The 14,719-nt window shown below is 37.6% G+C and overlaps 1 protein-coding gene across 5 annotated transcripts in view; it reads left to right on the forward strand.

Moving 5' to 3' along the window:
* The window catches only part of UEVLD (UEV and lactate/malate dehyrogenase domains), a 55,387-nt gene that overhangs the window by 5,558 nt on the left and 35,110 nt on the right, over positions 1-14,719 (forward strand). For all 5 annotated transcript variants that reach the window (XM_015085774.3, XM_015085775.3, XM_053203397.1 and 2 more), the window contains exons 2-4: positions 2,308-2,392; positions 6,696-6,761; positions 12,556-12,719. In XM_015085774.3, the coding sequence (XP_014941260.1) occupies positions 2,308-2,392; positions 6,696-6,761; positions 12,556-12,719 (315 nt within the window). The remainder of the gene's footprint in view (positions 1-2,307; positions 2,393-6,695; positions 6,762-12,555; positions 12,720-14,719) is intronic.

Below are 14,719 nucleotides of genomic sequence, written 5' to 3' on the forward strand. Positions count from 1 at the left end.
TATGAGTGAAATTATATGATACTGGTCTTTCTCTGACTTATTTTGCTTAGCATAATACACTCTAGTTCTGTTCATGTTGTTACAAATGGCAAGGTTTCATTTTTTCTGATCGCTGAATAGTATTCCATTGCATATATATACTACATCTTTATCCATTCATCAGTCAATGGACATTTGGCCTCTTTCATAATTTGGCTGTTGTTGATAGTGCTGCTATAATCATCGGGGTGCATGTGCTGCTTCGAATCAGCATTTTGGTATCCTTTGGATAAATACCTAGTAGTGCAATTGCTGGGTTGTAGGATAATTCTTTTTTTTTTAATTTTATTTTTTATTTTTTAAAATTTACATCCAAATTAGTTAGCATATAGTGCAACAATGATTTCAGGAGTAGATTCCTTAGTGCCCCTTATCCATTTAGCCCATCCCCCCCCCACAACCCCTCCACTAAGCCTATGTTTGTTCTCCATATTTATGAGTCTCTTATGCTTTGTGCCCCTCCCTGTTTTTATATTATTTTTGTTTCCCTTCCCTTATGTTCATCTGTTTTGTCTCTTAAAGTCCTCAGATTAGTGAAGTGATATGATTTTTGTCTTTCTCTGACTAATTTCACTTAGCATAATACCCTCCAGTTCCATCCACGTAGTTGCAAATGGCAAGATTTCATTCTATTTGATTGCCGGGCAATACTCCATTGTATATCTGTACCACATCTTCTTTATCCATTCATCCATCAATGGACATTTGGACTCTTTCTATACTTTGGCTGTTGTCGATAGTGCTGCTGTAAACATGGGGGTGCATGTGTCCCTTCGAAACAGCATACCTGTATCTCTTGGATAAATGCCTAGTAGTGCAATTGCTGGGTCGCAGGGTAGTTCTATTTTTAGTTTTTTGAGGAACCTCCATACTGTTTTCCAGAGTGGTTGCACCAATTTGCATTCCCACCAACAATGCAAAAGCAATCCTCTTTCTCAGAGTCCTTGCCAACAACTGTTGTTGCCTGAGTTGTTCATGTTAGCCAGTCTGACAGGTGTGAGGTGGTATCTCATTGTGGTTTTGATTTGTCTTTCCCTGATGATGAGTGATGTAGAGCATTTTTTCATGTGTCAGTTGGCCATCTGGATGTCTTCCTTGGAAAAGTGTCTATTCATGTCTTTAGCCCATTTCTTCACTGGGTTGTTTGTTTTTTGGGTGTTGAGTTTGATAAGTTCTTTATAGATTTTGGATACTAACCCTTTATCTGATATGTCATTTGCAAATATCTTCTCTCATTCCCTCGGTTGCCTTTCAGTTTTGCTGATTGTTTCCTTTGCTAGGGTATTTCTGTTTTTAATTTTTTGAATTTTAAGATCGATTTGTAAATTTTTGCAAACAAAAAGCCAGTTGGGATACTGATAAGGATTGTTGATTATTGAATCCGTTGGGGAATATTACCATCTTAACAATAGCAAGTCGTCTGATCTACTAACAAGGGATGGCTTTCTTTTACTTAGATATACTTTAATTTCTTTCAACAATGTTTTGTAGTTTCTACACTAAGTTTTACATCTTGTTCAAATTATTTCTAAGTAGTTTTTTTCTTTTTGATACTATTGCAAATGTAACTATCTCCTCAAATTTCATTTTGAGATTGATAATAGATTCTTCACATACTTTTTCTTTCCTTCATGTAATCCTCAGCACAAGTCTAGGAGGTGGCTCTCTTTGCAAATGAGGAAATAAGTTCAAAGAAGTTAAATGACTTTGCCAAGGTAGTATTTCTGGGAGTACATCTGGATGAATAAAGAGGCAGTTGACTCAACTTGACTGCAAACCCTTGAGTGAGGTCTGTTCTCCCTTTGAAACCCAGGATGCAGTGCCAGGAGGGTTAGGAGGGGAATTCAGGGTGTCTCATTCCTTGAATGAGGTATTCAAGGAGGAGACTTGGATCTTGAATAGTGGTGACAGGGGTGGTGCTCCTGCCCTCTTTCTTAAGCTTTCAGGAGGTATTTGGAAATTTAGTTTGATTTAGTGATAAAAGGCCCAAGTCCAGAGTTTGAGCTCTGGCTTGACTCTTTAACTGTCTAACTCAGCAAGTTAGTTTGCTTCTCTAGCTTTCATTTTCATCTTCTGTAAAGTAGAGCAGTCATAAGCCCTGCTACCTACTTCATGGGGTCATTATTAAAAAGAGTAAATCACATACTATCCATGTTCATAAAACTCAGAGCCGGGGGCCTAGCACATGGTGTTCTGTTCAGTGCTAATTGTAATCGTTCTGCAGCTTGTAGCTTGATTCTTACTTGGTTCTCATCTTTCTCTTTTCAGTACAAGTTCAGAGATCTAACTGTGGAAGAACTAAAGAATGTAAATAGGTTTTTCCCACATTTCAGATATTCCATGGACACCTATGGTAAGAGTCATAACCTCTGCTATTAACTTTAGTAAATTGTGAATTATACTTAGAGAGCTACAAAATTGTAATTTCTCACTTCTCTCTTTTATCCCCTGATTTTCAGCTATACTTTGTGACCTGTGTTTTCTGAGGAAATTTAAGTTAATACAACTTATATTGTATTAGTTTTCTGTTGCAGCCATAACAAATTAGCAAAAATGTACGGGCTTAAATACAGAAAACAAACTGGTGGTTGCCAGAGGGTAGGTAGGTGGGAGGGTGGATGAGTGAAAGAGAGAAGGGATTCAGAGTACACTTACCTTGATGAGAACTGAGAAATGTGTAGAATTGTTGAATCATTATATTGTACATCTGAAACTAATATAACATTGTGTGTTAATTATACTTGAGTATGAATAAATAAACAAACAACAACCAATCAGCACAAATTTATTAGTAGCTCAAAAAAGCGCAAGTTTACTATCTTAGAGTTCTGTAGGCTAGAAGTCCAACACATGTCTCTTTAGGTTAGACATTTAGGCCAAAAGCAAAGTGTTGGCAGGTCTTAATTCCTTTCTGGAGGCTCTGGCAGAGAATGTAATTCTTTGCCTTTATTATTATTATTATTATTATTATTATTATTTAGTTTATGTATTTGTTCCAGTAATCTCTACACACAAGGTAGGGCTCGAACTCACCACCTTGAGATCAAGAGTCACATGCTCTAGTGACTGAGACACCCAGGCACCCTGCCTTGCCTTTTTTAGTTTCTAAAGGTTAGCCATATTCTTTAGCTTGTGATCTTTTTCCTCCATCTTCAAAGCTAGCAATGTTGCATGTCTCTGACCATTCTTCTCTAGTCATATCTCTGATTTTAAGGCCCAGTGTGATTAGATTAGGCTTACTCCAATAATACAGAATAATTTCCCCATCACAGGGTCCTTAACTGCATCTAAAATGTCTCTTTGCCAAGTATGATAACATATTCACAGGTACCAAGGATTAGGATATTGGACATCTTTGGAGGCCATTGTTCTGCCTACCACATAAATGGTTGAGTCTGAATTATTAATAACAAAAGTTTTAGTTATCTTGTTCACTTATAGTTACCTAAGAAAGATTTTACTTCACTGTCTTTTAAAATTTCTGACCACAAACCACACTTGAAAATGCATTTTAGGGGCCCCTGCATGGCTCAGTCGGTTGAGTGACCAACTTTGGCTCAGGTCATGGTCTTATGGTTCATGGGTTCAAGCCCCATGTCAGGCTCTGTGCTGACAGCTCAGAGCCTGGAACCTGCTTTGGATTCTGTCTCCCTCTTTCTCTGCCCCTCCCCCGCTTACACTCTGTCTCTCTCAAAAATAAATAAACATTTAAAAAAAATTTTTTTAATGCATTTTATATCCTGACTCCATAGACACATAACTGAAATAGTGTGTACACTCTGGCATTTTCTATTCCATTCCATTTCATTCAAAGACAAATGCTAATTGAGATTCACAAAATTGATTTTAGGACCCACAAATTAGTCAAAACACATGGTTTTCAAAAACTTATTTATATTCCATGGGAATGTTTTATATTAGAATTAGTTAGAAATGTATCTAATTCAGATTTATATATTAGAAATTTTGAGGAGTTATTGAAGTATTTCTTAGGGATAGCTAGTTAATTTCACATGTGGAGGAAATTATTAAATTCTAGCCCATCTGTGACTGGCCTCTCTTGATTAGCACCTCATTATTTGGTGCTGCATAAATGAGTGGGATCGGGGATATGACAGCTACTTTTTATTGAATGCCAGATATGTTTCCAAATGTTTTATCTACATTATCTTACATATTTTTTTACAACCCAAGCTGTGAGTTAAGACAAAATTAAAAGAACAATTTCTAAATAAAACTTAAAGTATCATAATTGTGTTATTTACAATAGGAATCAAAGAGAATAAAAATGAATGAATTAAATAAGTAAAAAGTTCACAGAACAGACTGTGTGATACAATTGCATATGTAAAAAAAAGTTTATGAACTTTTTTTAATGTTTACTAATTTTTTTTTTTAACACTTTATTTTATTTTTGAGACAGGGAGAGACAGAGCATGAACAGGGGAGGGTCAGGGAGAGGGAGACACAGAATCTGAAACAGTCTCCAGGCTCTGAGCTGGCAGCACAGAGCCTGACGCGGGGCTCAAACTCACGGACCGTGAGATCATGACCTGAGCCAAAGTCGGCCGCTTAACCGACTGAGCCACCCAGGTGCCCCAATGTTTACTTATTTTTGAGAGAGAGAGAGAGAGAGAGAGAGAGAGAGGGAGAGAGACAGCACTAGCGGGGGAGGGGCAGAGAGAGAGGGAGACCCAGAATCTGAAGCAGGCTCCAGGCTCTGAGCTGTCAGCACAGAGCCTGACACGGGGCTTGAACCCACAAACCATGAGATCATGACTTGAGCCGATGTTGGACATTCAACTGACTGAGCCACCCAGGCGTCCCAAAAGTTTAAGAATTTTTAAAAAGGCCTTCGGAAGAATATGCTAAATGGTTGTCTTTCCATAAAGGAATTATGGGCGAGTCTTACACTTTAGTTCATCTTTCGGTAACTTAATAGATTTCTACAGACATATACACTTTTAACATTAACAAAACCAATAAGATATTTTTTTTAAGTTTTTATTTAAATTCCTGTTAGTTAACATACAATGTAATATTAGTTTCAGGTGTACAATTTAGTGATTCAGTACTTACATGCAATACCTGGTGATCATCCTAGCTAGTGCACTCCTTTAAAAAAATATCTTACTTATTTAAGCCATAAATCAATAAGAAAAGTGAAACTGAGTTGAAAGTTACAGAGGCACCTGGGTGGCTCAGTTGGTTGAGTGACAGACTCTTGATTTTGACTTAGGTCATGATCTCACCATTAGCACAGAGCTATCAGCACAGACCCTGCTTGGGATTCTCTTTCTCCCTCTCCCTCTGCCCTGGCCTGCTTGTGCGCTCTCGTGCGCGCGCTCTCTCTCTCTCTCTCTCTCTCTCTCTCTCAAAATAAGTGAGCTTAAAAAAAATAAAGCTACCTTTTTTTTTTCTTAATTGCATCTAAAGATTATAAAATTATAAAATCTTAAAATTGTAAAGTTGGAGTCTGGTATCTGAAAATGATTATAACTTTTATATTGTAAGGGTTAAATTGTAATGTAGAGCTAACGCTTAGCTTGAAAAATAACAGCTTTGTGTTGACACTGAAGGTTGAGAGATAACAGCCTTGCTTTGCTCTTGTAAACTAGCCTCATACTCTTGTAAATTAGGGTTCACCAATTAAGGAAACAAAAGTTCAAAGAAAAGAGCATCAGAGGCAGGGTCAAGGAGATCCACTGGTTGCAACTTAGAGGCAGAAAGTCTAAAATAAACACCTCATTAGGCAGCTGTTTCTAACTCATCTGGCAACTGTTTCTAACTCATCTGGAAACTGTTTCTTTGTTCTGTTCCCAGGTGATGATAAAACGATGTGATCGGTTATAAACTCTGTACCCCGGCTGTTCGAGGCCGCACTCTTATCAAGAGTGTTGGTCCCGATAGGTCGGCCTTGCCTCTCATTGTAATAAACTTTGTTGTGACTGTCACTGGTGCCCGTAGCATTCTGTTTCAGGAGTCGTGTGGATGCAACAATATGTGACAGTTATTTGATGATGTCCCTGAGTTCTATAGTCCTAAACTTTTTTTTTATATGTTTATTTTTGAGAGAGAGGAGAGAGAGCGCACTCTTAAATGGGGAGGGGCAGCGAGAGGGAGATAGAGGATCTGAAGCAGGCTCTGTGCTGATAAGCAGCGAGCCTGATGTGGGGCTTGAAGTCACGAACCTCGAGATTATGACCTAAGCCAAAGTCATATGCTCAACCAGCCAAGCCACCCAGGCACCCCTATGGTCCTAAAGTTCTTAAGTATGTTTTCACATTATCACATTTGATCCTTATGACCACTTTATGATGTAGTCTTGCTTTCTTTATTTTATAGATGATGAAACTGAAGGTCAAAGGGATTCAAGTAACAGCTTCAACAGTAAAGCTGCATGTGTCTAAGTGGGGAAAGTAGGTCTAGAATCTGGAGTTTCTGTATCAAAGCCCTCTGTGCTTTCAGCTATCCTCTTGGCTTTCTAAGAAAAGCCGAGTATGTGGTAATTTCCCCTTGTCAACATAGTTACAGATGCCTAGATGATGAACCTTAAAAATTAGGTGTGCTTCTGTATGTGGGTCTGTGTGCGTAAACTTTCATACAGTTTTTTCTACTTTTGAGTGTACATTTTGGGGCTTTTATTTTTCTTCCAGTGTTCAAAGATAGTTCCCAGAAAGACCTGCTGAATTTCACTGGCACTATTCCTGTGATGTACCATGGTAAGTGTGGAAGTTGAGAAAATGTGGGAATTTTGTAAAAGAACAGTTTAACAAGAGCTTACATTTGTTTAGTCCCATAACATTCTCTAAAGTATTTTCACATATAACATAATGTACACAGGACCTTATTGCATATAGCAGAATGCTGTCCCATTCAAGGTGGCCTAGATTAATATCAACAAATTCAATTCAGTTCAAAAAATACTTAACGAGTATCAACTATGTTCCCACTAGTCTGCTAGGTGCTGGGGTACAGAGGAGAGTAAGACAGATGTTGGGGAGGAAGACCTTCCTCTGCCCTGTAGTCCTTCCAGCTGGACTTAGAATCAAATTGACATAAGACAGGTTAACAGGAGAAAATCAAATTTAGTAGGTGTGCGTAGTGGGGAATCCACACAGACATGAGATTCCAAGGACAGTGAGGGAGCATGAAGCTTATCTGAGCTAAGGAGAGGGGAGGGGCCTGCAGACACAAAAGGGAGAAAGACCACTAGCAAGAAGGGAAAGGAGATACTTGGAAAAACAAAGGTTGCCCTGTTATGCAGCTAAACTCTAGGTAAAGGGGAGTCTCTTTTAATAGCTCACTTCCAGGTACAGGCTCTTCCTCCCATTGTAATTTAGGCAGTTGAGAGGGAGGAAGAAAGCTTTTCCTGAATCTGCCAAGTTTTGATTACTTTTAACTCAAAATAATCTTTGTGCCAAAGTGGCCCATCTTGGGGCAGCCTGCCCTGGGCCCCTACACAGAGACAGGCCTGATTTTATGGACAGTTCTCTTTGCTTTCCATAGCAAAATGCAAGGATCACACCTTCTTCTCCATTACATCAATGTTTTGATCCTCTCTGTTTCCCTCTGTATGATGTCCCCATTGTATGGGTGAAACTCAGTCTTAGCCTAGTCAAGCGATTTACCTAAAACCACACTGCTTGTATCAGACTGTAACTTGAAACTCCAGTAGGAAATTGGGGGCCATTAAAACTCAAAGAAGGCATCATATTTTCAAGTGATCTGCCTGCTATCAAGTGATAGCTAAGTGTTTGCCAAAAAACAAACAAACAAACAAAAAATCGCTAGTTCCCCCATTCTTAACTCTTCCTATTTGTCCAAACCTACTTCTATCAGTGTTCGAGACGACTAACCTTTCAGGTAGGTATTATAGGTGATTGCTTATATGGTATGATGTGACGAAAACCAGTGAAGCTTTGGTTCTAATAGATGTCTCTGAAGGGGTGTCTGAAATCCTACCACTAAAAACCTATTCCTGGTCTATAATCCCAAGAGGGTTAATATCCCAAATTACTAATACATAGTGCTGTGTTTATAGAAAATACCTGGTAAATATTTGTTGCATGGTTGAGTTTATTTGATTACTGACCGAAGGGGCTTAGTAATAAATGAATTTGCTGGGCAGTTGAGAGAGGAGGTAACTAAAAAGGGATGAGGAGGACCTGAAAACAAATGGGGAGAGAATGGTGGAATTTGCTCCTTCACAAAAAACTCAGCACTGTATTATAGGAAGACACTGCCCAAAAGACACCAAGGAGCTGTATTTTGGGGGACTTTTCTCAAAGTAGGTATTTCATTATGGTAGTCCTAGACTGTTAACAAACCCTTCTTAATTTCTGCCCCTCCATGATCACTCACTGTGTGAGGTTCACTCATGTGTTATTCTGCCACTGTTTATGTCCCACTATGACACCTCCTTTGGCATAGGAAATGCATAGGAATTCGGTTTGGTTTTTATTTTTTTTTTTATTAAAAAAAAATTTTTTTTAACGTTTATTTTTGAGACAGAGAGAGACAGAGCATGAATGGGGGAGGGTCAGAGACAGGGAGACACAGAATCTGAAACAGGCTCCAGGCTCTGAGCTGTCAGCCCAGAGCCTGACATGGGGCTCGAACTCACGGACTGCGAGGTCATGACCTGAGCCGAAGTCGGCCACTTAACTGACTGAGCCACCCAGGCACCCCTCAGTTTGGTTTTTATACATAAGAATATGGTTCGAGATGGAAGTAGATGAGCAGTGAGCTGGGCTCTGCAGAAATTGCAGAATTGATTTTTATTTTCTTCCTTGTTCCTCTCCTGCCAAACTCTCAGACTCTTTTCTGGCTGCCTAGAAAACTTTACTCAGACCTGTTCCCTATTACTTGTGTTCTGCATTTATTATGATTAGATGTTAGAGAGAGAGAGAATTATTGCCCACCCCAGTGATTGGTTGACTGATTTCATTCCCAATTCTTACCCACCCCAGTGATGTCAAGGGTAATTATATATTAACAGAGGAGCTCATCAAGTGAATCACTGCTTAATAGCATTTCGGTTTCAAAGATAGTGTGAAGGGGTAACAGGAGGGCATAAATCTTATTTTAATATCATTGGTAAAATGCCCCTCATTGGCGTTCTGCATTTCCTAAAGCCGAGGAGTTATTTCATTGATCCTTAAGCTGGATCTTCCAAGGTAGTAATGGTACCGAAGTACCTTTTGTTTTTTTTTTTGTTTTTTTTTTGCAGTACATTCTTTTTTCTTTGCTTTTGAGTAGAATTATATCAACTCTTTGTGATCCATATTAGTTACTTCCTGCTGATCAGAGGTCAGAATGTTACAATAATAGATACTAACTCTAGAATTTGTAAAATGTTACAATAATAGATACTAACTCCAGAATTATGAGGATTAAGTGAATTACCATAAGTAAAGCTCTTGGCATAGTGCCTGGCACATAATGCTTAATCCTGTATTTCTTTCAGTTCTTAGTTTTATTAGTATAATAATAATACATACTTGTGCTAAAAAAAAAAAAAAATACTTAAAAATTGAGAAGGGATGAGGTTAAGCTTATAACTAACCTCCTACCCAGTCCTATTCCCCAGATGAATCTTCCATTGATATTTCCTTATGTGTATCTGCAGACATTTTCTGAATCATTTATTATCTCTCCAAGATTGTGTGAAGGTTATGATGATACTTTTTATTCATCCACTGTACTTGAGAGATGTGTATCATCTTAATAAGTGATACCCATCTGAATTTTATTTACAGCTAACTTAAATTATATTTTTATGATATAATTACTTCAGATCTGAGGACTCTACCAGGATTTCTGACTCTTTGCTAATGAATTCCCGAAAGCTAAGTGGGCAGGGAATGAGGCAGGGCAGTGGCTGACAGAAAAGAATGGGAAAGAAGAAAGGAAGAAGAGAGCAGAACACCAGTAGTGAAATCTTACCAGTTGGACATGGGAATCAGGCTCACCAGTTGCTTTGCAAGGCATGGGCTAGTAAAATGCATGAATGCTGCTGGGGAAGAGCATTGATGGGGGCAGCAGATCCTTGATCAACTAGGAAGATACCATCAATAGACATTTCTTTCCTTTTCTTTAACGTGTGGTACTTAACACAGAAAGCGACACCATGGAGATTTGGCTACTCCAGCTATATTATATAACAAGAAAATTTGCATGGCCTAGAACAGTGGCTTTCAAATGTCTTGACTATGACCCACAATAAGAAATACTGTACTTTTATATACACAGCTAGCATACATGCATGTGCACGCACTCATATGTGTACATGTGAGTACATGTGCATTATATGTACATGTAATGTACATATGTACATTAATATATGAAACTGCCAGGGGTGCCTGGGTGGCTCAGTCGTTTAAGCATCTGACTCTTGATTTCAGCTCAGGTCATGATCTCACAGTTTGTGGGTTTGAGCCACACATTGGGCTCTGCACTGACCATGTGGAGCCTGCTTGGGATTCTCCCTCTCCCTATCTCTCTTTCTCTCTCTCTCAAAAGTAAATTAGAAAAAAAGAAACACCATAATACCTGTCATGTATTCTATTTTCTTTTCAATTCCATTTGAAAATATTGCTTGCAGCCCACTAAATTAATTTTGTGACCCATTTATTGCGACCACTATTTGAAAAACACTCTCTAGAGAGTATGTAACATTAGACAGAATAACTGCTTTTGGAGAAATTTGATGGTGTCTCAGTACCTGTCAGTCACTTTGTGGTGCTACAATCACATGACTTTATAATCAGAATTATCTATGGATCAGTAGCTATGCCGATAGCCAAACAGTAAATACTTAGACACTATGGTGACAGATGTTAACTAGACTTATTGTAGTGATCATCTTGCAATATGTACAAATATCAAATCATTATGTTGTACAGTGAAACTGTTATGTTATATGTCAGTTATATCTCAATTAAGAAATTTTTTTTAATACTTAGACAAAAATAGAAGAGGAGTGTTGTTCTCAGTACTGCTGATATAAAATAATAGACCCACAAGTATTAGGGCATTTCTATAATACTGATTTGCAATCTTAGTTGCACATTAGCATTACATGGGAAGCTTTTAAAAAATGTTGTCCATACCCCATCCCATTGGATCAGAAACTGGGAGAGTGGCATAGGTATTGGTATGTTTCCAAGTTTCTTGAGTGTTTCTAATGTGCATACAGGGTTGAGTATTGTATCCTTAGAGGAAGAAACAAGATGAGAAAAGTAGCTGTCAGTGGAAGGATGATTTTCTTAGCAAGAAAAAGATTTCAGTAGAAAACAATACTTTTTTATTTATACCTGCCCTATAGTTAAACCTTCAACATGGGTTTGAAGTAAGTTGTAAAAATTGCCAACCCTTCATGGTACTTACCATATGATGTACTGTTCTAAGCATCTTACATACCTCAACTAATTTCATCCTTACAACAACCCTATGGGGTAGGAGCTATTATTACTATTTCCATTTTATAGAGGAAGGAATTGAGGCACAGACAAGTTAAATAACTGGCCTAAAATCATACAGCTAGTAGTCGTGGGTGAAACTAGGATTTAAACGTAGGCATTCTTGGTCCCGAGCAGCCATGTTTGTAAGTATAGTGAAAGACATGCAGTCAGACTGTGAGTGCAGGAATTGACCATCAGGAGATACAATAGATACAGCTAATGGAGTTGATCAGATTTCTAGTTTAAGTTTAATTTTTACACTTTCATTAGGTCGTAGATTTGGGCTTCCTGGCAACCAGAGCCGTCAGAGATTTTGGCTCTCAGTAGTCATGACATTACACGTGTGTGGTTGGAAGATCATGCACTCAAGTTCCTGTCTCTCAGTACACTGGGCAAGGTGATGCTTAAGGTTCTTTTCAGCTCTAAGTTCTGTGATCTAACCCAGCTTGATGACGGTTAGTGAGTAATTTGCGGGTCAGTATCAAATGTATCCAATTCGTCTTTGTTAATTCATTAATTTTTCATGTGTTTATTCATTCACTTATTCTTATGCATATAGGAAACCTTTATTGAGCAATCAGTATGTTGGGCTCTATACTTGGTGTGGGGAAAATAGAAATGAATAATACCTAACCCTCTGGAAGTTTACTGTGTAAAAGGAGACACAGATCTGCAGGCAAGTAACTTCAATGCAGAATAAGTATAAAAATAAAAGTGTCCACTACCTTTAAAGAAAGGTACAATAGCTCTGCTTGGGTGGGGCAAAGAGGTTACATAGAGAAGATACTGTATCCCAGACTCCTGGTACAATAGGTCCTGTAAATATTATTGAATTGAATTGGATGAGCTGGCCATTGTCTTAATTAAATTTCTTCAGATGTTATGCTGGTGCTTTAATGGGAACATGAAAATGGAGAAGTAGGCCTCGATTTATGTAAATTCTTTATATATGCACTTGACTACAGGTCTTAAGATGCCACCTAGCTGTACCATAAATATAATGTATATGCTTCATCATTATTTGAAGATGTGTTTATTTTGTCTCAAATAGGAAATACATACAACATACCAATTCGTTTGTGGATCTTGGATTCCCACCCTTTTGCTCCCCCCATTTGCTTCTTAAAGCCAACTGCAAATATGGGTGTCTCAGTTGGAAAACATGTGGATGCTCAAGGCAGAATATACTTGCCCTATCTTCAAAACTGGAGCCATGTAAGATCAATTTGGATTTTCTTGTAAAAGTTTTTATTTTTCTGGTGGTACAAATTATTTTTCTCATGGTACAAATAAGTGAATTTTCTTTTAATGACACTCCTCATATGGTCTTTGAAAGTAATTTTAAATTGAACTCCCTAGAGTCACCTAGGTTCCAGAACCCCAGTGACAGACAGCAGCCCGCATGAAGCACTCTCTCCAGGTCTGGAGCCAACTATTATTTGCTCCCTCTCTTTTTATAGTTGTTTACTGCTTATAAAGCACAGGAAAAGCTACTAGCAAGATATTGGGCATTATTTCCTAGTCCCTCCTTATTAAAGATTTTTATGTAATATATGTATTTATTTATAGTCTTGGGAGGGCCTGGGGGAGTCAGTTGGTTAAGTATCAGACTTTGGCTCAGGTCATGATCTCACAGTTTGTGAGTTCAAGCTCCTCATTTGGCTCTGTGCTGACAGTGCAGAGCCTGCTTGGGATTCTCTCTCTCTCCCTCTCTCTCTGCTTCTCCCTACATGCCCCCTCTCTCTTTTGCTCTCTCAAAATAAATAAAAACTTAAATAAAAAAAGAATGTATTTTTTGTTTTGCCTGTTTTTGACCTTTATGTAAATTGAATCATACTGTATATAATCTTTTATTACATGTTTTGTTTTAACTGAGCATTAAGTTTTAAAAGTGCATTCACAATGATATATGTAATTAGTTTATTTGCTTGAAAGTTCTCACATTATGTAATTTTGTAATGATATATGTAACTAGTTTATTTGCTTTAAATTTCTCACATGTAATTTTGTTTTCTGTATTTTTCATCTACCATTATTATATTGAGCATGTCTCATATTAAACAATCTGTTCAAAATACATGGTCTTTAATTGGTTGCCTGATGATCTAGCATAAGGATATTGGCATAATATATTTACAGATTGCTCTGTTGTTAGAAATTTAATAAGCATCCTCAAATATAAATACATATAAGCATAAATGTGTATACATTATAAATATTTAATAATTTCCTAATGATAAATCTCTAGGAATGAAATTACTGAATCAAAGCTTAGAAATATTTTGAAGGCTATTCTTACATGTTGCCAACTTGGCCTCCAGAAGGTAGACAAAATGTATTTCTACCATCACTTGAAATCAGTGTAGAATGCCACTTTTCCAGCACTCTTGCCCTAACCAGAAGGTATTATCATTAAAGCAAAACAAACCTTTGCTTATCTCTATATATTTACTTACAAGGATGTACAATATGTTCTCATTTTTATAAGTAATTAAGATCTTTATGAAAGGATAATTTATAATATATATATACCTAGAAAATTGTAGGGCAGGAGGACCAGAGATCCCTGAAGGAGATCAGGAATATGTTGAGTCAAGTGAGATTAGAGTAAAGGATGGTGTTAGGATTATCACTTTTTGTTTTATATACATCCTGTGAAAAAGCATGCAATTATGGACACGTTTTACTTTGTTTTTACAGTTTTCTCTATTTTTCATATATGTAAAACCTTTAAAAAGAAGAAAAAAATACAAGAAGGGATGAACACCAAGTGGTTGGTAGTGGAGTTTAGGTGCAGGAACATTGACCTTTTACTTTATGAATTTGTACATCATTTGCATTATGTGGTGATTTTATTTAATAGGATTGCCAGTTTAATGTGATGAATAGGGCATAATAAAAATTTATCCATTGGAGGGACAAAAATGATATCTTAATGTTTAGTTGTTTGATTATTTGAGAAATTAAAGTATTTTTCATATATTGATCACTTATGTTGCTTGTTAAAAAAATTTTTTTTAATGTTTGTTTATTTTTGAGAGAGAGAGAGTCAGAGAGTGAGTGGCAGAGGGGCAGAGAGAGAGGGAGACACAGAATCTGAAGCAGGTTCCGAGCTCCAGGCCATCAGCACAGAGCCCAATGCAGGGCTCGAACTAATGAACCGTGAGATCATGACCTGAGCCAGAGTCAGATGCACAACCGACTGAGCCACCCAG

The sequence above is a fragment of the Acinonyx jubatus genome, chromosome D1 (genome assembly GCF_027475565.1).
Source record: "Acinonyx jubatus isolate Ajub_Pintada_27869175 chromosome D1, VMU_Ajub_asm_v1.0, whole genome shotgun sequence".
Taxonomy (NCBI): Eukaryota; Metazoa; Chordata; class Mammalia; order Carnivora; family Felidae; genus Acinonyx; species Acinonyx jubatus.